Source organism: Heloderma suspectum, chromosome 5 (genome assembly GCF_057233095.1).
Source record: "Heloderma suspectum isolate Gila_16-S chromosome 5, 16-S_ref, whole genome shotgun sequence".
Classification (NCBI taxonomy): Eukaryota; Metazoa; Chordata; class Lepidosauria; order Squamata; family Helodermatidae; genus Heloderma; species Heloderma suspectum.
Window position 1 is genome coordinate 202,735,311 of NC_139462.1, and position 26,991 is coordinate 202,762,301.

At 45.2% G+C, this 26,991-nt stretch overlaps 1 protein-coding gene across 2 annotated transcripts in view; it reads left to right on the top strand.

Moving 5' to 3' along the window:
• Nucleotides 1–26,991, top strand: part of KIAA1217 (KIAA1217 ortholog) — a 538,230-nt gene that overhangs the window by 426,090 nt on the left and 85,149 nt on the right. For both annotated transcript variants that reach the window (XM_084859061.1, XM_084859062.1), the window contains one exon: nucleotides 3,456–3,549. In XM_084859061.1, the coding sequence (XP_084715187.1) occupies nucleotides 3,456–3,549 (94 nt within the window). The remainder of the gene's footprint in view (nucleotides 1–3,455; nucleotides 3,550–26,991) is intronic.

Below are 26,991 nucleotides of genomic sequence, written 5' to 3' on the forward strand. Positions count from 1 at the left end.
GTACCAGATTGGGGAAGACTGTATTACCTGATGGATGCATGGCACCATCCTGCTTAAAATAATGCAGGTGGGTTTCATGGCTTGTTAAAGGTGCCCCAGTTCTGTGCACCTAGGGTTGCTTTTTATTTTGCTACTCTTTCTTCTTTTGTCTCAATTCCCAGGGACTTTCAATGAAAGAAAAACATAACCAAATAATTAGTAATAGCAACAAGAATAATGTTTATAGAGTAGATAAGGTGATTTGGTGGATAGCATATTGCAGCCTTCCCAACCTGATGCCTTCCAGATGTGTTTGACTACAACTCCCAGCATGCTCAAGCCAGCACATCTGGAGGGCACCGGGTTGAAAAGCCTGGAGTATTGGGTCTGGAAGCCAGAAACCGAAGGTTCACATCTTTTCTCAGCCATAAAGTTCACTGGATAGTCACTGGCAAACGTTTCAGCTTCAGGATTGCGAGGATAAACAAGATAAGAATGGCAAAACAGTTTGTATGCAGAAATTGCAATTAGTATTTAATATTAATTATATAATAATGATGAGGACGTTAGGCTGAGAGTCAGTGACTGTCCCAAAGCCACTCAGTGAGCCTCATGGCTGAGTGGGGACTTGAACTTGGGTCTCCCCTGTCCCATCCAACCCTCTAACCACTATACCACACTGGCTCTCAAAATACAGTGTCCAGATTACTGACTGGGACCAGGCAAATGGAATCTGTCAAGCCACTTTTAAAACAGCTTCCAGTCGACTTCCAGGTAGAATTCCAAGAGTTCAGGATAACCTTTAAAGCCCTAGGAAGGCCTCCTGGATCATCTTTGTCCAAAGGATCTGCCAGCGTATTAAGATGTGCCTTAAAGCTCTTCCCTGTAGGTACTTCTAGCCGAGGCTTTTATGGTGCCATCACCCTGCCTTGTTCACTGAATGTTATGGGGGATCCAGACTGGTGCTGTGCCCACAGGGCCTCATGCGGTAGCAGTCAAGGGCTGTACATGCAGGCCGCATGGAGGACGGCAAAGGACTGCATGCAGCCTGCAGGCTGCCCACCCCTGATTTAGATGTATACCCTGCCCTTCAAATATATTATCATGTTGATTTACAATACAGTATTAAGAACAGCATTAAATAACTCATACATGACAATAAGCTAAAATAGCAATTCTATAAAAACAGAGTGGGCAGCAAGCAGTTGCCTCTGGGGATAGCGTTCAAAGCCAGAGCATCCCTCTAAAAAAGCCCCCTCCTCGGTAGTCACCCACTGCACCTCCTATGGTGGAGGAACCCAAGGAAGGGCCTCTGATGAGGATCTCAACAGTTACAGGCAAATATGCAGACAGATGCTTTCAAACTTCTGCACATACAGAAAAATAAGGTGGGTGAGTTCTTGAGGTGTGGAACTGAGTATATCGTTTCAGATTTGCAGGTGGAGGACCATATTTTTTAATGACACCCTATAGACAAGATGGATAGATTGATATCAATTCATCACGCACACCCTGCAAGTAGAAAGGTAGCACAGAGGGGAAAGGGATAGGGTGGGATATTTCTCCCTAGTTTTCTACTTGCAAGGAATATTGTTACACTGTAGACTGTTCAAAAAATGGTATTGCCACCTACAATCTGAAGTCATTCTGCCCATGCTACCTCCTCATTCTACTGCATGTGTAAATCTATCCTTAGAAGGTGTAAAGAGGCAATGATCCATGACATCACAGCACAAAATGCTACTCGCATCATGAATGTGTGGGTTCTTTGAGACTCAGTTGCAACAAGCTCAAGTTGCTCATGGGTATGCATTTTCTTGAGGTTTTCCCTCAAGGTTAACTCTCATTAATGCTAAATGTCTAATTAACCCTATGGTTCTTAATAGTCAGGGCAGATCTGTCTCTTCAGCTATCTATTTTTCCTGACAGACTGCTTGAAGTCAATGGCAGCGATGCAAGTTCTAACTGGTTACAGATTCAAGGCAATTACCAACTGCAGTGCGACTTTAAAAGAAACAAGGCCTGTCCAAAAATTCTTCACCATGTGTTCTCCCCCCCTTCCACAAAACGATAATCCCCGTGATTAAGATCAGCCCACTAAACTTGTAGCTGCACCTGGAGCAAAGGAATTCAGTCTTATGTGCAAATTCTCAGGAGATTGCTAGTGTTAAATGAAAGGCATCGTAGTTTTGAGGGGACATAAGTGTGTTTAGATTGCAGTCTTGGTGGCTGATTATTGCCGAAGGAGAAAACAACAGAGTTCGCTCCAGCTCTCTAATCTATAAACTGTTTGAAAGGTAAGTTTTGAAACGAAACGGAAAAAAAATGACTTTTTAACATTGTTGCACCAGTGTGTCAGCTTTGTTAACTGTAAACTCATCTCCAAAATTGTTTGGGTGAATTTTAAGAAGAGAGCACTTTTTCCCCATTGTCTTTCGTCCATTTTGAGTCAAAAGTGATAGAGCTGACCATACTCAATATCCTATGTCTGCTTCCTCAGAAGTAAGTTTTGTTGAACTCATTGGAATTAACTTATTCGTGATTCAAGTGAGGGTTTGGGGCCACAGAAGATTGGAAACGTGGAAGCATTTTCCTCCTAAGGAAGTTTGAAAAATAGCTTTCTGATGTTTTGCTTTGATATGTATACTTGTTTCAAATAGTGGAGGTGGGGGTGGAAATCTGAATTCCTTTTAGTAAATAACTAAACTGAGTTGAAATATTATAAATACGAAAGGTGTTTTGCTAATGTTTTGGTTCCACACCGAGGATCTGTAATGAAACTACGGATGTATGGATTTTATTTAGTCTGTTCTGTGTATCTTTCATGGACTGTCAGGTATCTTTCATTCCATCATCCACTCATGGATGGAATCAGATTTTTTTCCCCCTTCGAAAACATACACAAAACCATCTGCTGCAATTTACTTAACTTTCACTGGTGTGCGATATTTTGCATATTTGTCTTAGTGCTACACAGTGGAGGCTGAAGAGAGATATATAAAATGCTGGGGTTTTGTTTTGATTTGTTTTGTCTTTTAAAAGGCATATATATTAGCATATTTTCCACTAGCTTTCGTATGACTAAAATTTGTACAATTCCAGAAAGTAAAAAAAAAAAACAACCATCTGCAAATCTGCGGAATCTGTGCAACTTGGAAGCAGCAGAATCCATGGGTTGAATTCATAGAAATCTGAAGTAATTTGAATCCATTTCAGATTTCTCTGAAATCCATACATGAAACTAAAAATGGCCGTATCTGCATGGGTGCGGCTTTGTCCTGAAAGACTTATACCTCACAAGGGATAAGTAAAAGACAGCATGTTCATCTTTTGCCTCTTACAAAGCAGCGGAGGGTTTGTTTTTTTCCTTGACTGGCTGCTACAATGGTGCCACCCCAAATGTTAGGGCAAGCAAAGCAAATGGACCAAAATTGTTATCTCATCTCCAATGTTTGTGTTTGTTTTTAAAATTCTAGGAACATTCAAGACAGATCTTTTCTTAAAGTTTACAACAAGGATCCTGCACACGCTTTTAATCACCTGCCCAGAGCTGTAAATGGAGATGTGAGGGTGAGTGGAAAAGTTCCATTTGTTCTCACTGTTGTTTCATTGTCTCTTTTCTATGACAAAAAACCAAAACGTGGTGCCAAAAAACAATAACATACGTGTGTGAGTTGGGTTTTGGCCGCGCTTCTCTTTTACCCGTTAATTATTTTGCCAAAATTGTTTGTTGTTGTTAAGTCTGAATCACTTCTAGGAGAACATGTTACCGAGCCTTCCCCAACCTGGAGCCCTCCAGATGTGTTGGATTACAACTCCTATAACCCCCAAACACATCTGGAGGGCACCAGGTTGGGGTAGGCTGATCTAAACCAGGGGTGGGTAACCTCTTTCAGTCCCAGGGCCAAGTTCCATTTCAGAGAAGCTCTTGGGGGCTGCAATCCTGTGATGGGCAGGGCCAAAGGGAGAAGGGGCAGGATCAAAACTACCAGGTTATCTTAGCATAAAGCCCTTACTGCCAGTAATTAAGCCTTTGGAGAGGGATTTCAACCTTTTAGGATGGGAAAGAACTGCACAAAAGCCAGTAAACTACAGTCAGTGGTCGGGGGAAAGAGGTAGAGTGGAGGAAAGGGGAGCGGCCATTTGGGGGAACCCTGGAGAGCTGGATTGGGACCCCAGGAATGCTGGATCTGCCCCCCAGGCCTGAGGTTCTGCGACCCTAACGAGCCAAAGCATGTTAGCTAAGAAGTTAAGTAATCCTTGAAAACTTGCTGTGTGGCCCTTTCAGGTGGCTGATCTGTATTCCTAGTGGTCTGGTGCAGATGTAATTCTGATGGTTGCTTAAATTAACCACGGTTATCCCATCAAGAATTGGCTGTGGGACTGTGCAGTTCCTCACCCACTCCTTTTCAGAATATGATTTCCCACCCCACAAACCATTACACCTGCCTTACTAATGGCCCATAGCAACTGCCATTAGTGCTGCTAACCAGGGTTTCCCCTTAATCCAAGACCTCAAAGCACAGTTTGAAAGCATGGTTTAAAAACCCTGGGTTAAGGGGAAACTAGGGTTGCCGCTAGTGCCAACACCATCAGTTGTTTGTTTGTTTATTTAATTAATTAATTACTTAATCGCCCATCTGGCCGGTCACCCGGCCACTCTGGGCGATGTACAGCAATACAACAGTTTAAAACAATATAATTCCACTTTAAAACATCATATTTCTAAAAATACCCTAACCCATCCCAAATGCTTCCCTGAACAACCACGTTTTTAATGCGTGGCAGAAGCTCATTAAAGAGGGGACATGGCGGAGTTCCCTAGGGAGGGAGTTCCACAGAGTGGGGGCCACCACAGAGAAGGCCCTCTCCCTCATCCTCACCAGCCTAGCTGTCCTGGCTGATGGGACAGAGAGAAGGCCATCCGAGGCTGATCTTGTTGAGTGGCCTGTCTGGTGTTGCTGGAGGCACTCCTTGAGATAGGTTGGGCCGGAACCATATAGGGTTTTAAAGGTCAAAACCAACACCTTGAATTTGGCCTGGAAAACAAGTGGTAACCAGTGCAACTCCTTCAGCACCGGAGTCATGTGATCATGCTGGCAGCTGCCTTTAATCAGGTGAGTTGCATGTGGCTAGCCCTGGTAATAAGGGGTCACATTCTCAAAGGGAGAGGGAGAGGGTGGGAATGCATAGTCTGACTCCTGGCACCTGCACCCAGTTGCTTGGCCACAGCTAAGCAATCATCTGCATCCTGCGCCAGCGCATTTGGATCTGGAGATGCTTCTGTCCTGCCTTCTGAGTGGTAAAATGTAGCTTGGGTCGGGAGTGTCAGTGAGGCTTGAGCTTTTGAGGTTGTCCAGTTTCCACTTTGACGGTGGTTTGGCCTCATTCCCGTCCTTGAATGCGAGCATTTGTCTTTTTCTTTGCGAACAAGAAAAGTCTCCATGAGGGAACTCTTCTTTTAAAGTGCGCACTGAAATGCGTACTTTCCCCCCATTGACTAAAGCATGAAAATTTGTATATTGTTGTCAAGATGCACATTTTTAAAGTGGGTATTTTCCTTGCAGACACATTGTTCAAATGCAGTCACAGGCTCAGGACTGTGTGAGTTTTGTCCACAAAATGTGCTCATGTTCACGTTCGAGGTTATGAAGGGGGCAAGTGCTGATGCTTAACAAATTGAAACAAAATTCTCATATATTCTTAAATGTAGCTGTGTGGAGCCGGCGATCTGTTATGATTTGTTGAACCACACCCTCTAATGTCTGCATCCATCCTCTCCCATTGATTTAAGTGGGAAAGTGAAGCAAATGTATAACTGTTCTCTCACTCAGGTAAAAACCTCACGTGACTTGGGAGTAAGCCCCATTGAACTCAATGGGATTTCCTACTGAGAAAACACAAGTGGGATTGCACTGTAGCTCTACCTCTCAAACTTCCAAAATTTTGACATGGATGTAACGGAATTCCAAATCTTTAGCCCTGATCAGGCATCCACCCTCATCACATGAGGGAGGAGAAGGACGCCAGGCTTGCTGGCAGCACTCCATTGCATCCTTCTTGCCTGGTCCCACTACCTTGCAGACATTGAAGGGGGAAGATTTGAAGCAGGGAGCCTGCTCTATGTGAGTATACGGATGACTGCTGCCAGGAAACCTGGCCCTTTGGGGGCTTGCCAGAGTTCCGCAGTGCCCTGCTATTCAGCTTGGATTTGTGAGCTGATCCACGGGTTTTCCTGGAATCCCACAAAAAACTTTTTCAGGTTTAACAAAAATTATTTACGTAAATAGACATTGGTGCACATTTTGGCCACAATTTGCATAATTTGTGCAAAATTCCGCTGAAATTTGGGGACTTTGCGCAAATCAAGGCTGCAAATTGCACCCACAATTTGGGCAATTTGCACAAGCCGAGGCCACAATTTGCGCAAAATTCCGCAAATTCGCTGTTGCAATATGTACAAATGTCTATTTACACAGATTTTTAAAAGATGGAAAATCCACCAGCTGACCTGACTCACTGCGGACCAAGTCGGGCCATCTGGAGGAAGTCGGAATGGAGTCCAGGGGGCCAAACTGATGAAAGTTTGTTGAGTTCCACCCCCCAACTGGATTCTTCTGCCATCCCAACGTGTGTAAGCTCCTTGCATGATTTAGAATCCTGTCTGTGGTCTCAAATATAGGGTCCTAAGCCACACAGGGAGCCTCCATGCACAGTGGTGTAGTGGAGCCAGGGCACGCCGGGTTAAAGCACTGGGATATTTTGATTAGCAGGCATGATTATGTCATCTCCCCCTACCCCAATTTCCCTGATCCCTGAGTTTAGCTGCAGGCCTCACAGTAGCTTGGGGAGTGGGGATTTCCCCACAACAGTGTATTGTTGTGATCTATCCCACGCACACGTATATAATGCACACATCCATAGCTAGAAATGGATCGACAAAGCTATCTGCATTTTTGGACTCTCTGTGGGGGCGTGGCTATGGGGACTGTCCTGATGAACACCTGCACTTCAAAATTGTCCACTGCACCTCTGTACATGTATAGAACAGTCTCCATGCTTAAGACCTTCCCCCTCCAAGGAGGGGAAGGCAGCGGGACCAGAAAACAGGGATGTGAACAGTGTGGATGGGGCCAGCAAGCAGTTACTATAACTAGCAGCAACTTTTTACTGGCTTCTGTACCATAACACCCCTAAAGTTTGAATCCTTGATCCTGCTGAAGGGAATATTCTTTTCCTGAACCCATTTTAAAATGTCTCATTTAGCACAGATGAACAGCCTGAGAGCAGCTAGTTCATTTTAGTTGGTGATCTATTTAATGCCACCATCAGAGCCATTGCATTCCTAATGTCATAATAAATTGCTGTTGGTGCCAAATGCTGTTTTAAAATGGCAGCAAGCTTTTGGTAGCCACAGGAAACCCCATAAACTGCTCAGGTGAAATCATCCCTCAAGCAAACAAACAAACAAATGAACAAACAAACAAAAACACCAACCCTTTTTGATGTGCATTGTGCCTTCTCTCTGTCGCTGGATAAAATGCATAAGTGTATCAGGCCAAAGAAAGTATTACCAGCATGAGGGCTACTTGGTTTTTAGGAATTCATATAGGACTTTGAAGCAGATGTCAAATGTTGTGAAAAAGACCTGTAAAAATACGGACTTGTAATTGCGCATCTGTTTCAGAGTTTCTGGAGTGCCCGTCACAGTGTTTGGTATTTTGTGTCTTGAGTGTATTAAAGCATTGCTGAAGTTATTAACATAGCAGGGGCTGGTAATACACACACATGTGTGTGTGTGTGCTTTTTGTGACATGGTTTCTCTGTACTGCTGCCCAGCTCTCCAGTGACTCTGTGGAGGTATGTCACACTGCAGGTGGCATGTTAAAATGTGCACCTCAGCCAAGAAAATTCATTTCCTGATTTGCAGGCAGCTTACTCAGAGCTGCGGTCTTATTAGCTTTCACTAGCTAAGCACAGTTTAAACTTGGGCAGCCTTTGGGAGATGGCGGGGCTGTCGTTCACGTTCAAGCCGCAGTTCTTCCAGGTGAGTGTTTCTAAGAACTAGTGGGGCAGGACAGAGGGCTCACGAGGAAGCCCTGTTATATGACATTTCTAACTCCTGGAAAGCAAACTGGGGAGAGGAGGAGAGATGACTGCCAAGCTGCACAGAGAAGATGTGAGCAGGATAACGCAAGGCAAAAGGGATGGGATGCCTTCACTTTGCTTCCTTTGGTTTGGCTGTATTTGCAATGGAACAAGCTGAAGTTTTCATGTCCATGTTCAATGACAGGCACAACATGATCTTTCCTGTATTATGATATCTAATATCAAGGCAAGGTTCCCTTTTGGCCGTCAAAGGCTGAGGATCTCAGTGGCTCTCTGGTTTGCTTTTTGAAGAATGGTTAGCTAGCACCATGCGTGGAAAGAACGTAATGTTTTTTGTAGCAAAGATAAAAGCTGAATGCATTGCTGGGAACAGCTCTGGGGCGTGGGAGGCTGGCTCTGTACAGTAGACCACTCTGCTTTCCTCCCCACCACCCTTTGAACTGCAGGTGGTGCTCAGGCTCCTGTTTATGTGATTTCTGACATGTCAGGTTGTAAGGAAGCTCAGAAAAGAATATTTTCTGCCTTTAAGAACACTTGCTTTAATTTCTTTAACTAAAGCAAAATCTATATAGGGCAGGACTGACAGCCCCTACTGTGAAAGTATTGATTGTAGGGGCAGGGTGGAGTGGGGGAACCAGTTCAGGATGCCAAAGGTGGCATCTAAGGGTGCTTCAAGACAGAGGGCTCCTAGCGCTACCAATCCAAAGTCATTGTGCATTGTACATTCCTCCTTAACAGATTATTTGTGGTGGGTGGAAAGGTGGACGAAGTGATAGGAAAGCATGGGAAGGTTACAAATGGAAGACGTTTGGAAGATGTCTGTGCTCCCTGTAGAATTCTGTGAATGAGGCATGGCAATTTCACAATAAAACCCTTGTATAGAAGCACCCCAATTATTTCCATATATGTTCCTTTTTTTCCCACCCTTTACTTCTCATCTTTCCATTTTTGCAATGTACTGTATTGTTCGGAGAGAGCAGTTGGGTTGTTGATTGTACCTCTTATCCCTCTCTCTTTCATTCTCTCTCTCTCTCTCTCTCTCACACACACACACACACACACCCCTAACCACTTCAGTCTAAGTAGGCATTACCCTTGCTGTTCTTTTTTTAAGATTCAAAATACTAATTCTTTCCACTCTCCTACTTTGCTTCTTTTTTCTTTCAGGAAGACTAAAATAAAATTTTTAAAAGCCCTTGTGTCTGTATTCAGATGTAGTTTGCTTTGGAGTCACACTGAGCTTTTTCACTGGATCTGTGATTGTATCCATGTGCTTATGTAAAAACTGCTGCCTGCCACATTTCTTCCTTCGATGCCTTATCTTACTGTTTTGCATAGCTGAACTTCTCTGCTCTCCCAGTTATTTGTCACCCAGTTCTTCACAAAACAATGAAATCTACCATAAGAAAATAATGAGGTTTCCTGCCCTGGTAATGAGCCTTTGGTGATGAAGGAGCAGAATATAAATTTGTAAAACTGATCATCATCATCTGATGCCCTTATCAGAATTGTGACAACTGTTCATGCGGTCACTGTTTACAGGAAGAGGTCACCACTTGGTGACTTTTTCTTATTATTTTTCTCATGGTTAAGCTTTCTTGTGAAGGTTGCCCTCCAGTGGCCAGGATGTTCAGTATTCTAGAACAGTGACTATTTTGCACAAATTGAGAGACAGTCAGTCAGACAGACAGACAGACAGACAGACGGTAATATATTAGTTAAATTGTTTTAAGCAATCCTCACCTTTCCAAATCTTTCCAATAAAGGACTTTCATTTCTAAAGTCAGTTCTTAGCAATCCGTAATTTAGCTGACAGCCATTACATACCTTCTAATTAAAGAGCCTGCAATAACTTTCTAGAGGATCAGGTTCCTAGGAAGATATTTTAATGCTGCTGATTTAAAAGACCAGACGTAAAGCTCCACCTCTGCTATAGCTTATTTGTGTGGGTTTAGGAAAATCCTGTTCTGCTTGCCATCTGTAAAACCAAACTAACAGAGACCTTCCTCACCTGGGTTATTATCATCAGGGTAAATGTGACTCTGAAGCACTTCACAAATTAAGAATGCTGTATGGATGAGTGCTATATAAATTTTAAATGGTAGGAATAAATGTCTGTCTTTTTCTTAGTCAAAAATGGCTGTAGGAAAGGGACTGTAGCATATGTGGAGCTGAGAGCTGGCCGAACAGTGAAGCTGTGTCATATGATTGCTACACTACCTGCCAAATTCAGGCTAGCTGTACAAAATCCACACCATCACCATAGAAGTCCGGGAGTGTGAACTGGCCTCCTGCTCCTTGTTTTTTCAGGAGCTCGTTTTAGCTGGTGAATGTGATGAGAAGGACTTTTATTTCATGCATGATGAGTAAGAAGGGGGCACTGCTATGTAAACTATTCTAAGAAGCTTACTTAAGTGTTGCAGGTTCCTTTTTCAAGTCTGATATGCCTGATGACGGTTGTGTGCATGAATGAGAGCAAGAGGGCAGCACTAATCGAGAGCGAGAGAGAGAGAAGGTGAAAGCTAGTTGTGATTTATCTATAATACTAAAAGAGGATGTGTGTCTGCCCATTAATTAGCCCCATAGCATCAAGACCATGAAACCTAGTTACCTGAAACTTGACATGCATACTAAGGAGACACAGAGGCTGTATCCTCTTTATCCTGGCACTTCAAGGATTGGGAGAGACTGGTGTTAAAAGGTGTTCTCCCAGGAATCTTCTGGCAGTGAGCAGGGCCATCGCATCACCTGGAAACAGCCTCAGGAATGCCAGGAGTTGTAGTCCAAAACATCTGGAGGGCAGTAAGTTGGGGAAGGCTACCCCGAAGTGAGCATGAATGATGAAAGTAATTGGATACAAGATGCATATCTTTGAAGCCCAGTGCCTCTTCTCCAGCCTTTCCCAACCTGCTTTCCTCCAGATGTTTTAGACTTCAACTCCAATCATCCCCAGCCAGCATGGACAGTGGTCAGGAATGCTGGGACTTGTAGTCCAAAACACCTGGAGAGCACCAGGTTGGGGAAGGCTGCTCTCCTCCATATGCATCACACTTCTTTCCCTTCCTCACACAAACAAATAACAGCAGATTTTAATACACATACACACACACCACATACCTTTGCTTAAAGCTGTCTTAAGACAGCCCATAGAAGACCTTACAGTATTGTATTGTTGTTACAGCATTTCTGTTTTTGTGTTATTTTTGTTTATCCTGTATGAACCAAACTGGAAAGCAATTATTAGAAAGGCAGTATATACATCCATAAAATGAAAAATATATGCTTGAAGGATTCTTAGAGCTAATTCATGAGAAGCGCCAAGGTTTGCTTGCTGCTTGTATGTGTTTGGGGGTCTCGTGGTGCAATGCCAGCAACATCCTCAGTTCCCCACACTTCAGCAGAATGAGCTGTAATTGTAACCAGGGCTTCTGGGCAAGGGAGTGACCATGTCTCCTGCTTGCCCACGTGGTTCCCAGCTACAGACATTTTTATTGAGGCCTGGAGACGTGACCAGTCAGAAGCAGCAACCATGACACAGAAGTTTGTATGACTCAGCTCTGTTGTTCAGATCTGCCTCTTGGGGAGCAGGGTTCTGCGAAGTGACCATCTTTTATTGGAAAGTGTCTAATAAATAGATAGCTAACACTTTCTGGGTAACTGATAACTGATCCTTTTCTCTCCCCTTACATTTTTCACTGAAAAGACTGATGAGTTTAAAAGAGGGATTTTGACAGTATAGGAGGACCCAAGGGAGGTTTCTGAATTTAGTTCAAGAAGTGTGAAACTAACTACTCGTTATTAAACTTCCCTTGGAATTCCTCCAATATGTCTGAAAAAGACCCTCTTACTCAGAGGTAGGCAACCTGGAGCCCTCCAGATGTTTGGGCCTGCAATTCCCATAATTCTTGACTGGGATGAAGAGAGTTGTAGTCCAAACCATCAGGAGTGAACCAGGTTGCCTACTGCTACTCTAAATTCACTTTGAATTTTGCTTTAGGTGAAATGTATCAGCAACACATTTTCAGTCATCCCCGCCAATGATGTTTTCCATCCACCCATTCTAGTTCCTCCCCATGGCATTGTGTTACTGCCAGTCCCTTCTGGTTTCTTCAGAACTGTGTGATTAGAAAGCCCTTTTGCAGGCATTGCCTCCACATGTAAAGTCAATGCATGGAGGGGACAGCAGGGCCACGCCCTCTGACTTTACCCCAAATGCTCCTGTCTCCCACTGGCCCTACCTCAGGACCTCAGTGCATCAGCTGGAAGGTCCGCAAAGGGATGCTTACCTGTATACAACTGTACATACAGACAGACTCCATGGAAGTGGGGTTCCAATTGCATATACAGCTGGGTTCCAATCATGTAGAGTGCATACAACTGTATACCCACCCCTGTCATATCTTTCAGCTAATATACAGAGATCTGGGGCTTTTCTACATGAGGCTTTTAACCCACACCTTTACCAAACCTTTTGCTTCCAGTCTCTTTGCAAGATTAAGATCAGCTCCTTTAGACGTGTTTTTTTCCAGGGTTTTTTCCCCTCTTCCTTTCTATATATTCCATTGCACAACCACTAGGTGGCGCTGTGGCATAGTAGAATTGCACAATTACACAAGGTTACTATAACACCATTCAGAAAAAATACCAGACTTTCCTCGTTAGGGAAAAAAACCACAATAATGGTTGCAAAGCATGGGAGAGGCCCTGGAGGATGCCAACGTCATGTAAAGGACCCACAAACTACCATGAGTAAGCAATCATGAGTGCACAATAAAAGCCTCATGTTGAAAGGCTCCTGGTGGTCTGGCCAACTTGTTTTGGCTCCTCCCTCCACCTGTTTACCAAATGTTTGAAGCCAATGCCTAATCCCCTACACAGAGGGAAAGCAAAGGACAACCATGCAAGCTCTGTTCACTCCATTGCCATCACTGTCCCCCTCGCCCTCCACAAGTTGGCGGGTGAATATATGCAGTGAAGGTCTCTACTTGTGGAGATTTCCCACGGTTCTGAACCTGGCAGGGTGCCTACATGAGTAGACCAGGCTCCCTGCTGAAGACGTTCACACACATACACCCCCCCACGCGCACACACACAAAACGTGTGGAGAATGATGGAATGGCAATGGAGGGGTTGGAGCTATTGCGCTTGTCTCCACTCTCCCTCACCTGATTTGAATTGCATGAAGGACTAGAATGCCCGAACGGGTCTGCAGAAGCAAAGCTATGCTTTCACTGAGATAAAAGGAATATACGGGTAGTATCCAATGTTAGTCCTACATAGAATAGTCCCACTGAAATGAATGGGACGTAGGTTAGTTATGACTAACTTAGGTTTCATTCATATCCATGGTTCTACTCTATGTAGGCCTCACATTGAATACTACCCCAAGGCCTAGGACAGGGATCAGTGGGCAAGAGAGAAGGGGTCTTAACTTGCTCTTGCCCACCTATGCTCACTTGCAAGTCTCCCCCCACCCCCAGCCCATTTCCCCTCCAACTGGGGTTATTCCTAGTTTTAGGGGAATAAAATAACTGGTGGGAAAATAGTTTCAGGACAGAATCAGGAGGTGGGGAGCAATCCTTCTTGCCAACCAATTCTTCCCTGAATGGGTGCCCCCCCCAAGACCTGTAATAGTGTTACCTGGGGATCCTAGAACTAGGGACCTCATATTTCCTTTGTCATGTGCAGCTTGGTGCTCAATATATCCAGCATGTATATACTTAGATCTGGGTTGTTGAACCTCAGGCCTGCATGTCAAATCCAGTCCACTTAGGGACTTCTGGCTAGGGATGGATGAAAGGGACTTACCTTGTCCCGCAGCTTGCTTTGCGGTGGGTGGGAGGCGCTTTGGTTCTCCCCCCGAAGTTCAGGCGAGGGGGGGAGGCGCCCCGCCTCGCCCGGCCGAAATTCAGGCCGGGGGGGGAGGCGCCCCATCCCTCGCCGGCGAAATTCAGGCCAGGGAGGAGCGCCCCGTCTCCCCGGCCGCGAAAAAAAAAGTAAAAAACAAACAAACACACACACCTGTGATACGCTACATAACGATTTGCGTAGCCTATCACGGCTAGATTTCCAAAGTCAGCCGTGATAGGCTACGTAAATCGTCACGTAGCCTATCACAGGTGACTTTGGGGGGGGAAAGCGTGTACGCAAATGGCGGCGCCCCATGGGCGCCGCCATTTGCATTCCTTATTTTGGCATGTCTAGTCTACATAAAGATTTACGTAGACTACAGCGAAAATAAGGGCAATGCAAATAGCGTTCCCTTATTTTTGCCGTAGTCTACGTAAATCTTTACGTAGACTAGACGTGCCAAAATAAGGAACGCAAATGGCGGCGCCCATGGGGCGCCGCCATTTGCGTACGCGCTTCCCCCCCCAAGTCACCCGTGATAGGCTACGTGACGATTTACGTAGCCTATCACGGCTGACTTTGGAAATCTAGCCGTGATAGGCTACGCAAATCGTCACGTAGCCTCTCACGGGTGTATGTGTTTTTTTTTACTGTACTTTTTTATTTTGTAATGGCGGTGGCAGCAGCCGGTCGGGAGACCGGCCGCTGCCCCCGCCCCCGCTGAAATGCTGCCGGAACCCGCCGCCGAGAGGGACATTCGCTGAAGGTAAGTCCCCTCCTGGGGGGGGGGGGCCAAGGGGCCGGCGGAGAATTTTCCGAACACTTTCGGGGGGCCGAATGTGTCGGCACTCGGCCTCCCGAAGATTCGTGGAGAAATTCTCCGTCATCCCTACTTCTGGCTCACACCTTCTGGCTCACACCTTCCACCATCATGTGGTGGTTTCCTGGCTTTTGTGCAGTTTTTCCCCCATTCTGAAAGACTGACATGCCTCTCCTAAGGCTTAGTAACCAACAGCAAGTAGGGATGTCAGAGAAATCCACCGCAGATTCAAATGGGACCATATTCTTTGGAAGACTCTTGACTCTTGTCAAGCTGCTGCCCCTGCATAGCTGGCCTGGAATGGGAAGGGGAGACTGGAACGATCTATGGACACATAGACTTATACGCAAGATTCACGGCTCTATTTTGCGTATAAGTCTATGGGCGCATCCTGCTGATCACCATGTTTTAAAGAAAAATGGCAATCGGCGCGGAGGCGAATGGGTCCAGGTAAGCCTCCCTCAAGCCGGACGGCTCTGCGGAATCCTCGCGGAGTAGAGCCATTCTGGAGAATCCCGGAGCGGGGGGAGGAATGGATCCTCCCCCCCCCCCGGACAGATTCCCCACCAGAATGGAAGGTGGGGAATCTGTACATCCTTAGCAGCAAGAGCTTCAAGCTAAAATCTGCTGGTATTTTGGTATTTTGGCCTCACCCCCTTTTCCCCACCCACCACTGGAATGTGGCCCGAAAAAGCTTCCTGCAAAATTAATTTTGGCCCTCGAGCTGAAATAAATTTGACACCGCCGATTTAGATTTTGGTCCAAAGCTCCATGGGAATTCACAGTTGCCGCAGAATCTGGTGTGAGCCGAGGCTGCACTGTTCTCTCCATCAGTGCATTAAAGATAACAGCCCATGATGTGGTGAGTTCCCCCACATGCAAGAGAGTGTGGCACTCTCACCTTGTATGCACATCGGAGCTCCTGTGTATGTTCATCTTGTATTATTTTTAGAACAGCTAACATAACAGGTGCTGTGCACTAGTTAAGACTAATAACTAGACCTTGGTCCCAACTTGAAAGGCATGGACGTGCGAAAGGAAGAGAAGAAGAATGGTTGCGAAATACTGAACGTAAGGGAAAAGGCAAGGCCAGAAAGGAAATAAGAGAATAAAATGACTGAAAAATCTTAAGTGACAATAAGTACATAGGGGTCCTTTCTACACAAGGCTTTTATTATGCATTTGTGATTGCTTACACCTCCTCCTCCTCCTCCTCCAGGGCCTCTCCCATGTTTTTAAACCATTATCATGGGATTTTTTCCTAATGAAGGAAGTCTGGTATTATTTAGACATGGTGGAGTGAGAGTCTCATGTAATTGTGCAATTCGCTATGCCACAGCCCCATCTTGTGGTTGTATAATGAAACATATAGAAAGGAAGAGGACACCCCCCGCCCCCGGAAAAAAGCATATGTAAAGGAGCTGATCTTAATCCCACAAAGAATCCGGAAGCAGAAGCCTCGCTCAAGCTGTGAGATAAAACCCTCATGTAGAAATGCCCAGGAAGAGCCCTGCTGAATGAGATTAAAGGCCCATCTAGTGCCAGCATCCTGTGTCCTACAGTGGCCAGCCAGATGCCCCAATGGAGAAGCCCACAAGCAGGACACAAGGGCTTGGTTGCCATCCAGCATTTATGATGTAGGTCTGGAGTCTCCAGTGTGACACCTGTGGGTGCCACTGTGTCCACACACAACTGTCTTGGCACCCGCCAGGCTTCCTCTCCCTCTTTATTTTCATTTAATTATTTTAGTTTTAAAAACTGGGAGATTGACATGCTGCAAAGTGAAGCACCAGCCTCCAAAGCCATCTTTATTTCCCCCGATGCCTCTGGGACCCACATGGCATTCTTGGTGAAATTACTTGTCTCTGCACCTCATTACTTTGTTTTCTGTGAAATGGGTGTTCAGCAGAAAACTGTGGCTTCAAAAGAGTGATTTGTGTTTTAGAGCTCAGTAGGGATGTCAGAGAATTCCTCCACGGATCTCGGTGAGGCTGAATGCCAGTGCATTCAGCCCCCCGAAATCTGTGGCGGAACGGTCTGTCACCCCCCTGCCCCTCCGCGGATCCCCCCCCCCAGGACGAGACTTACCTGGGGCGGATCTTCCGGGCGGTGGCGGCTCCGGCAGCGGCGGCGGCGGCTGGTCTTCCGACCGGCTGCCACCACCGCCATTTGTCTTGTAAAAAACAAACAAACAAAAACGACGTGATAGGCTGCGTAAAGATTTACGTAGCCTATCATGGCTGGGTTAAAAACAACAACAACAACAATGATGTGATAGGCTACATAAATCTTTACGTAGCCTATCATGGCTGGGTTAAAAAAACCAAAAACAAACCGCATACGCAAATGGCAGCGGCTACAGCCGCCGCCATTTATGTACTTTATTTTTGGCCATCTTAATCTATGTAAATATTTATGTAGACTATGATGGCAAAAATAAAGGGGAACGCAAATAGCGTAGCGGGCGCTGTTTGCGTCCCTTTTTGATTCACCGTTTTAGCCTACGTAAAGATTTAAAGACAGAAAAAGTCCTACAACTCCCAGCATTCCCCAGCCAGCATGAAATAGCGAGATGAAAAAGTGATTAGGGTTTAAAAAAAGAAGAAGCAGAAGAAGCAGAAAAGAGACGAAGCCAGTCAAATATCCTGGATCAAGCCTATAATTTTTTCCATAATCCACGATGGACTGAAATCTCTGCAGATGGGTATACAAGTCAAGTCTGTTACTTTAGGATTGTGACATCAGAGCCATATCTGGAACAGAGAGCAGATATTTAAGCAATTAGTGTTGCGAAGTCTGGTGAGGCTGAGGCTTCTTAGAATGTGTTTCAGAGGTCCCATATGGTGCTTTGCAGATCCGCCTACTTATAATAAAACTTTGTTTACTTTGGGGGGGGGCAGACATGAATGCATGTCCGCCTGCTGCAGGCTGTCCAAAGGATACAAAACTCATCTTTCCCGCTGCATCGCTGGCTGCGTTTTTCTCGGGCTTTGTCATGGAGAGGTTATGACAACACGACGAGCCATCTTGTATTTATAAACATCACGTGTTTCCTCGCAGTGGCTCGCAGTGCCTGCCAAGCAGAACACATGGAAGAAACATTTCTCATTAGCTCAGCATTGCTTTTGGTTATACTGATTTCCGGGACCGGGGGGAATGCCTTCTATGCTCAGATGTAACTTTTGTGCAGCGAGAGCAAGAGCCTCCCAGTGGCCGTGAAATCATTTGAACAAGAAGGCTACCGCCACTCCTCCTTCAGACCTCTTTACTTGGGGGGCTAAAACTTCTCCAAGAAAAACAGAAGCATGTGCTGTTTCAGTTTTCAGGAGACGTGAAGGGCACAATTAGACACACGTTCTTTTGTGTTGGAGGAGCTACAGGACGCTGCTTGAAAAAGCTTCCTGGAGGATGTAAGGTAAGAAGCCTCAGCTATGGAGAAAGATGTAATGCCCCTACAGGGCGAAAGGGGTTTCTAGATAAAAAGGTATTGCAGATTAAGAAATGGGGTTGGTGCAGTTTCAAGAGAGCCAAGCTATAATTTTGTGTGTCATCTAGAAGAAAAACGAAATGTTCTCTCTCGGCTTTGTCGACAACCGGAATATATGTTCCATTTCCATCCTCTCCTCTGAACTTGTATGTATTTTAAGTTTCTGGTGCATTGGGCATGTTTCAATGAGCTGAATTGGGTAATAAATAATGAGTGGGTTGTTAATTAACTGCTACCTTCTATGGTCAAAAGGAATCCAGACTGTAAGGAAGTAGCTGCTTTAAACTGAACTGCCATGAATTAAGGGACTGGGTGGAGGAAGTGGTCTTTCTTCCTGAACCATAGAAACATAAAAAGCTGCCTTACACTGAGTCAGGCCGTTGGTCCATCTAGCCCAGTATGTTCGACACTGACTGGCAGCAGCTCTCCAGGGTTTCAGGCAGGATTCTTTCCTAGCCCCACCTGGAGAAGCTGGGGATCAAATCTGGAACCTGCTGCATGTAAAGCAGGTGCTCCACTACGGACCTGTGGCCCCTCCCTCACCCTTTGGTAATAAGCCACAGAAACCTCCTCAGTGAAATCCCTACCGCACAGGTGAAGTTATTTTTAAAATGTAAAGAATACTAAGTCCCTACCTGAGGTCTGCCCAGGGCAAAATGGGAAGCCCAAATGTGACCTCTCAGCTTGGGAAAAAAAAAAAACACAGTGGAAAGCCAGTCTGCAGGTGACCTTTTCTACCTCGAGGTCACTTCAAACAACCCTCCCAGATGGTGAATGCTCTGCCGCCGTGGCTGTAGGGTGGCTTTCCCCAAGCAGGTGCCTTCCAGATGTGTTGGGGACTACAACTCCCTGCATGGCCATCCAGTGGATGCTGGGGGTTGTAGTCCCACACACCTGGAGGGCACCCTGTTGGGGAAGGCTGCTAAAAGGGATAGAATGACTTATTATGTGGTTTGTTTCACTGAAGAATGGCCATGCTGTTACCAGCCAGTTCTGGTAATCATGGGGAGATGACTCCCCACGTGATGGCAGAAAGCCAGGCAGTAAGCCATTTTAGTGATTACAGCCGAAGGCGTGGATCACTCACCACCCACAGTTTGCTGATGGGGCTTTTCCTCATGGGGTCCCAGGGCAACGCTGCCCTCCCCACACACGCACACTGCTGCATGTGCCAGCCACTCTGCCCTGCACCTGTACATCCAGCAAGTGTGCCTGTTCAGGCCCCGTGTGCATACCGCCATATGCAAAGAGGGGAATCAGGGCTGTCCCTACAATTAGGCAGGGTGAGGTAGTCACCTCAGGCAGCAGATGCTGGGAGGCAGCAGCAAGCTGCACAAGGTGGGACCTGTGTGCTGTGCAGTCTGCTCAGTACCCCCTATGTGAGTGTGCTGCCTTCAAGTTCAGTGGAGAAAGTTGTCCCATCATTGAAGACAGATTCATCAGCTGGTCCAGTGAGCTTTTGTACATGGAATGGGAGGGGCACCATCTTGACTTTTGCCTCAGGCACCAAAATATCTTGGGCTGGCCCTGAGGGGAATCCTGGGCCACTCAGTCTCCCTCCACCCCACACTGCATGAAGGAGATCTATATGTCAGTACAGGTGTAAGGCCCCTGGCCACACTTGCCAGATATGTAGGTGGGGGCGGGGAGCCATGCCAGTCGGTGCAGTATGGGGGTAGTGCAACCCCACTCCTCTCCACGGGTGAGGAGGGCTCAAACAAACATCCCCAGAAAGAATGGAATGTGGCACTGTCCTTTCACCTGATGGTGTAGAACAGCCTTCCCCTAACCCAGCACCCTCCGTACATGTTGGACTACAAACTCCCATTGTCCCCAACCAACATGGTTGCCCATGACGGCTGGAGATTATGGGAGCTGTTGTCCAACACATCTGGAGGTCAGGAAGTTGGGGAAGGCTGGAGCAGAATATTTTATTATTCTATTAGCCTTTTTTTTTTAAAGAGTGATTCAGGGCACCCTTCAGAAAAGGCCCCAGTTTAGACATATTTTTCCCTCTAAGGTTGATACTGAGTCTTAACTTGTTGTTGCAGTTGCTGTTGTTACATTTTTAATATGTTTTATTGCAATTTTTGCTTAATGGAGCCTAAGGAAGGATTTTATTGTGTCTCTGGAACCAAATTCTCCAAGTTCTAATTAAGGGGACAGGATTTTGTCTTGCCACAGGACCCCTACACTAGATTCATACCCTACCCAAAACTCATTTCCCTCTGGTTTCGTGTTCCAGATTGCTTTCACTGTAACCCTGTCAGTTGTTATTTACCTGCCCATCCTCAGAGTATTTCCTTCTTGAAAGCCTGTTTACATGTTTGGGGGCTGAAGCCAAGCAACAAAAACAGGTCTTGGAGCAGAGAGCACTTTCTCAAATTAAGACCTGCTTATCAAAGGTACACCTGCTTTTCACCCATGTGCTTTCAGGAAAATAAACACTTGTGCTGTACTTTGCAAGTGACGGTGCACAATGGCTCAACTCAGATGTCATGGTCAAACCATAGTTTGGCTGTTTGTGCCTCAAGCTCATGTGCTTCCTCTTCCTCCTCTCATGACCTCAGATTCTCTTTCTGGTTTGCAGCAATCATGGTTTATTGCAACATCTGAATTGGGCAACAATAGTTATCACAAGCCGTACTTTTCCTCCACACCAGAACTGGAAACGACGGTTTGAACTGGCTCTCCAATTTTGATTTGGAAGCAAACTGTGGTTTGTAGTAGCCATAGATTGCCTGATTCAGATGTCTGTTGAATTGTGTTTATTGTGAATCAAGGAGGGAATTGGAGCACATGAGGAGAGGAGGGAACGTGTAATCTTGAGGCACCCAATGGCCAAACTATAGTTTGGCTGCAATGTTTAAATCAAGCCATTCAGGTTTCCCACCCTCTGTCATATGCTGCTAGCCTTAACTGCAAGCATTGTGTTGTTTATTTTTAAAATAGGAAGCTGCCTTATTCCAGGTCAGACTAGCCCTGTATTGTTCGCTGTGTCTTTCAGTAGCTCTCCATGATCTGAGACACAAGTCTTTCCTATCAGAGTCAGCTCCATGTTTTTGAGGGCCCTTGGGCAAGATACTCTCAGTGAGAACCTTCCCTCACGACTATTGCCACTAGCTGCTATTGCTCCTCCGTACCTTTCTCCTCATTCAGGCCCAGCCCAACCTATCTTGTCGCCTGAGACGGTGCCTGCCACCGCCTTCCTTCCTGACTGTGGGGAGCTCACATGACTTCAGTCACCCACTCACAAGACTTCTGGCAAGCTTCTCATGAGACTTTGGCCATGTCTCTCAAGACTTAGGTTGGTGGCTGCTCCAGAGAGCCCCATCAGCTGCTTTCTCATTACAGCAAATGCCACAGAGGGAGAGTGGCTGGTGTGGCTTTCAAGACCACCTGCTGGAGGCAGCAGCAGGCCCTCCAGCCAGGGGCGGAAGCAGAGGGAGTGGTGCAGTTCATCGCTGTACCCTCTCTGCCATCTGAATCATTTGCCCCAGTCTGCCTAATGCGAAGGCCAGCCCCATCCTCATGGCTACCTTTTGCTTGCTTGACAGGCAGAGAGTTAGTGAGCAAGTCTGCAGTGGTATCTCCTGCTCCTTCTTCTCAACACCACTGTTGTCTGGGCCAAAGCAAGAGGTAGGGGAACGAGAGGGTTGCAATGGTGAAAAGGAGAAGCAAGTCCAGGGGGCTCTTGTTAGTGGGCTCCTAGCAAGTGTCCAACCATGGCACCTGATGCTAGCCTTGTTTCCCATCATCTTCTACCTGTTTGGGGGGTTTTTTAAGTGAAAATGCTGGGGATTGAATCTGGGACCTTCAACAGGCAAAGCAGGGGCGATGGTCCTTCCCCAAAGGATTCTGCTCAATCAAAGGAAGCAGATATAAGTATTAGCTTGTCCCACTCTATGTGTGAACATAAGACCCAACCTGCAATAGAGTCAGCCCTCTCCCACAGTGAACATACGTGAACATTTGTAAAAGCTTAACAGCCGAATGTCATTTTTCTCCCGATTCTTTTCTTTTGCATCAGTGTTATAGGACTGGGCGTTATTTGTTTTTTACATCTTACTGTGTGAAAACGGGGCGGGGGGAGAGATAAACCTTACAAAAGCACATGCTGTTTATTTTCCTTTAGTGAATTGAAAAGCAAGTTTGGGAAAAGGGGGTATGCAATAGTTCTTCCCCTGAAATCCAGTGTTTTTAATACAACATCTGGTTACAGGTGTAAGCATGCACAAATGGCAAAGAATAATTGGTGCATTCTTTGCTTTGCTTTTGTATTAGTTTTACCCTAACCTCTTCCATATTCTTATAATGGAAAACATCTTTTTAAAAATCAGGGTGCTTGATAATGACATTTGATACTGAAAAGGTTACGTTTCTCATAGTTCTTGTTTTAATCATCTGAAGCTGTTTTATAGTTGCATTTGGCTTTGGCAGAGTATGAAGGGCTGCAAATACGGAAGAACAACAAACCCAAAGATGCTGAATTAGTATATTGGAGAGCCAGACAGGGAGGAATTTATTTTGATTTGCAAGATCGGTTACTAATGCGATTTCTTTTTCTAAAAAAGAAATCAGAAATTTGATATGCTGCCTCTGTTGTGCCAAAGAAAAAACAATGTTGATCTTTTGCATAACTGCATACTTTGGAAACTGTTCCTCTGAGGTTTGGGGGTGTGGGGTGGGCATTAGTGGTTAACATTTCATAAAATCACGGGGCTCAAAGGTAGCCAGAGGCAGTCTGCTTCCTACCATTTTCAGTCAGCCAATTAATAACAGGAAGCACTCTTTAATTCTTTGGGGGGATCAAATTGGATAACTCCTTTAGAATTTTGACTGAAAGCTGGATTCACTGCACCGCTGGCGTCGGAGGCACCAGCCTCTGCTGTGTGAAGGCCTTGCATGATTGGAGGTGATTAGATCTGTGCACTGGCCTAGTGGAGCCAGGGCTCGGAGGGCCAAAGTGCTGTGACTTTTTAATTAGCAGGGATGATGATGTCATCTGCTAACCCCCTCAGTCTTCCCTGTTCACTCCGAGGCTAGCTGCATTCCTCACAGTAGCTGAGGGGAAAATAATTTCGTGAGCTATCCCTATTGTAATGCAGAGTATTTGGGGGTGGCTTGGTCTTTAATGGGTAATTAACACCCATTAGCTTTACAAAACACACAAAGAGAGAAATGGATCAACACAGCTGCCTGCAGTTTTGGACTCTTTTTCAGGGTGTGGCTATGGTGACAGTCACGATGAGCGCCTGCATTTCAACATTTATCACTACAGCAATGGAACTGTGTACTATAGGCTGAATTAAACTGGTTTGAGAAAATCTACTAATCAAAGGAACAGCCAAGGGACCTTCACAAACATACAACTTCATCGCTTATTTATTAAGGGTTGGATCCAGATTTAGTCATACTTAGAGTAGACCTGTTAAAATCAATGGGACTTAACCCAGGCATGATGAATTTAAGTCCCATTTATTTCAATGGGACTACTCTAAGTATGATTAAATCTGGATCCAACCCAATATTTCTACCCCACCTCTCTTCCCTGATGGTACTCGAAGCAAGTATACATTAGGTTCCATGATGGTCTCCCATCCAAGCTCTGGCCAGACCCAAGCCTACTTAGCTTTAGCGAAGTTACTGTGTATTTACATCCAAGCAATTGAGATTATAATTCTTTTCAAAGACACATAAGCCTTTATCTTATGTCATAATCACCATCATTGTTATTGTTAGCTGTGAGGAGTGTTCTAGTCACACCTGGAAGTACAAATCTTGTATCAGTAATATGGTCAGGTTATTGCTGGGTATATACTGAGCCATTTTTAGGGCTTTAAAGGTTAAAACCAGCACTTTGAATTGGCTCTGGAAATGGAGTGGCAGCCAGTACAGATGGCAAAGTACCGGGATAGTACATAAACATACAAAACTATAAAGCATAGTTTCAATAAAATACCATAATTTAAAACAGTAGCTAACAAAATCAGGGGGAAAAAATCCCTACAGTTAATTACACCATTAAGAACACAATTTAAAACCAGCAAAATAATAACCATCAATAATCCAAGGCCAGCCCACCCACTAAATAAAAGCATCTCTGCTAAAAGCAATTGGAAACAAATGGTTCTTCAAAGCCTATTTAAAATCCAGAACGGATAGGGCCAGCTGTAAATCCCTTGGGAGAGAGTACCACTTTTCAACCCTGAAGAGTTCCAGCTTTTCAAACCCAAGGGGTTCCTTGAGCAGCTTACAAATTAAGAAAAATTGAGAACATAGAATAAAGCCACCAATAAAATGAATTATAAACTGTAAAACTAAACATAAAACTAGAGCCAAGTAAATATAAAACCATTTGTTGAAATAGCACGTAAAAAGCCTAGCTAAATATGAAGGTATTTTACCTGGTGCCGAAAAGATAAAGTTGGCACCATGTCAGCCTACTTGGGTAGGACATATAAAGACTGGGTGCCACCACCGAAAAGTCCCTATCTCACCTCTGATGAGAGTGGGACCTGCAGAAAGGCCTTTGAGGAAGATCCCGTTATTTGGACAGGAGCAAGCAATGCTTGAGGAAAACTTAGGGGAGGTCCATAGCTCAGTGGTACAGCATGTGCTTTGCATGCAGAAGGTCCCAGGTTCAATCCCTGGCCTCTCCAGGTAGGACTAGGAAAGAATCCTGCCTGTATCCCTGGAGAGCTGCTGCCAGTCAGTGTCGACAACACTGGGCTGGATTGACCTATGGTCTGACACTCAGTATAAGGCAGCTTCCTTTGGTCCTTTCTATGGTCCTAAGGCAGCCTTCCCCAACCTTGTGCCCTCCAGATGCATTGGACTACAGCATTCTACACCAAGGCATGATAGGAGTTGCAGTCCAATGCATCTGGAGGCATCAGGCTCAGGAAGGGCTGTAAAGGGCTTTAAAGATTAAGAACCTGGCTTAGTAGCACATTGGCAGCCAGTTTAGCTCTTTTAGCACAGGTGTTATGTGCACATGGGAAGGCACTCCATTCAGCAGCCTCACTGCAGCATTCTGTGCTAGCTACATCTTCTGAACCAGCATCAAGGGCAGCCCCACATAGAGAGCATTATAGTAGTCCAGTCTCGAGGTTACCAATGCATGGATCACAGTGCTGATGCATGCATTTGAGAGTAGTTTGAATAAGAAATTTAAAGTATGCCCTGTAATTAGTTAATCCTCCTTTGAAAAACCCTGGTGTGTCACAAAATCATTCAGCTGAACTATTTAGGAGGAGGACATGAAGAGATGGGATAAATGAAATCTTGATTCCTGGTTTGGGCATATTGCCTTTGTTAAAATAAACAATTTTATTTTAAAAATTGTTAAAATAAACAATACCTAGAATAAACTCCCCCGCCCCAGCCAATCCGTTAATAGTATAAGAGATAAAACTGGAAGAACGGCAACAGCTTATCAATAGCTTTCTCTGTCATAATAAAATTCTTAAGGCAATGATAATGCATAAAAGTATTAGGAAAAGGTGATTTGCTGTTTCATGCAGATGTTTGTGGCACAACTGTAGCACAATTAGGGCAGTAGCAGTAGCGGTGAAGCATGTAAAATTGCTAGGCAATGTAAAATAATAATAGGGGATGTCTGCAGGGTTACTATCTAAAAAGATAAAGACAAGACTCATTGGGGAAGATAGGAAAATAAACAGAGAAGATGAGGAGAAGCCAAGGTGAACAGATGCATGGTAAAGAAGTGCTTGAATGTGACAACACAGGTAGAAAGTTGGGTGTTAGATGGAAGAGCATTCCAGTGGTGGAAAGCTGCTAGAGAAAAGGGCCTCTGGCAGGGAATTGAGAAGATAATCTTAGGAAATTGGAACCTGTTGAGTGACGGATTCAAGGAGGAGCATGTACAGAAAGAAGAGCAGATAGATGTGCAGCACAATTCTAGGCATGTTTACTCAGATGCTAGTTCCGCTGAATACATATTGGTATCACAAAGGTAAATTCTATGTAAGAGTTGATATTCTGGGGAACATAGGGGGCAGGTTTATTTGTTATATCAGAGAGATGGAGGAAAGGGCTTGATCTTCTTTGTTTAGTAATATTTATGGCAGGCTTATTTCATGTACAAGGTATGGATATCTGGTTTAAACTCTTGCAAACTTTGTTGCACTTGTTATTTGTTTACAGAATATACATAAAAATTAAATTGTAAGATTGCAGATTACAAAAGGCCGAGAGCTTCCTAACCAGTCTTAAGAGTCTGATAAACACAGCTATTGCAGTTTACCCTTCTCCATTCTCAGCAATCCTCCACACCTCTTCTTTCCCATCCTTCTGCAACAGCTCCTGAACTGCCAGTGAGTGTTCTCCCTTTAGAACCACTCTGTTGCTTCTTATTCCTCCCTTCTTATTGCTTCTTGGCTCTGTTTCACCGTCATCACCACAAATTAACTTCCCTACCGATCAATCCATGCCATCCATTCAAGAATGTACCACAAGCAAAGAACAGGAATGTGTCCAGGGCACACTGCTCTGGAACTCCCTGTAGGCAGGGAGTGTTGTTGTTGTTCAGTCGTTAAGTCATGTCCGACTCTTCGTGACCCCATGGACCATAGCACGCCAGGCCTTCCTGTCCTCCGCTCTCTCCCGGAGTGTGCTCAAGTTCATATTCATTGCATCAGTGATGCTATCTAGCCATCTCATCCTCTGCCGTCCCCTTCTCCTTTTGCCTTCAGTCTTTCCCAGCATCAGGGTCTTTTCCAGT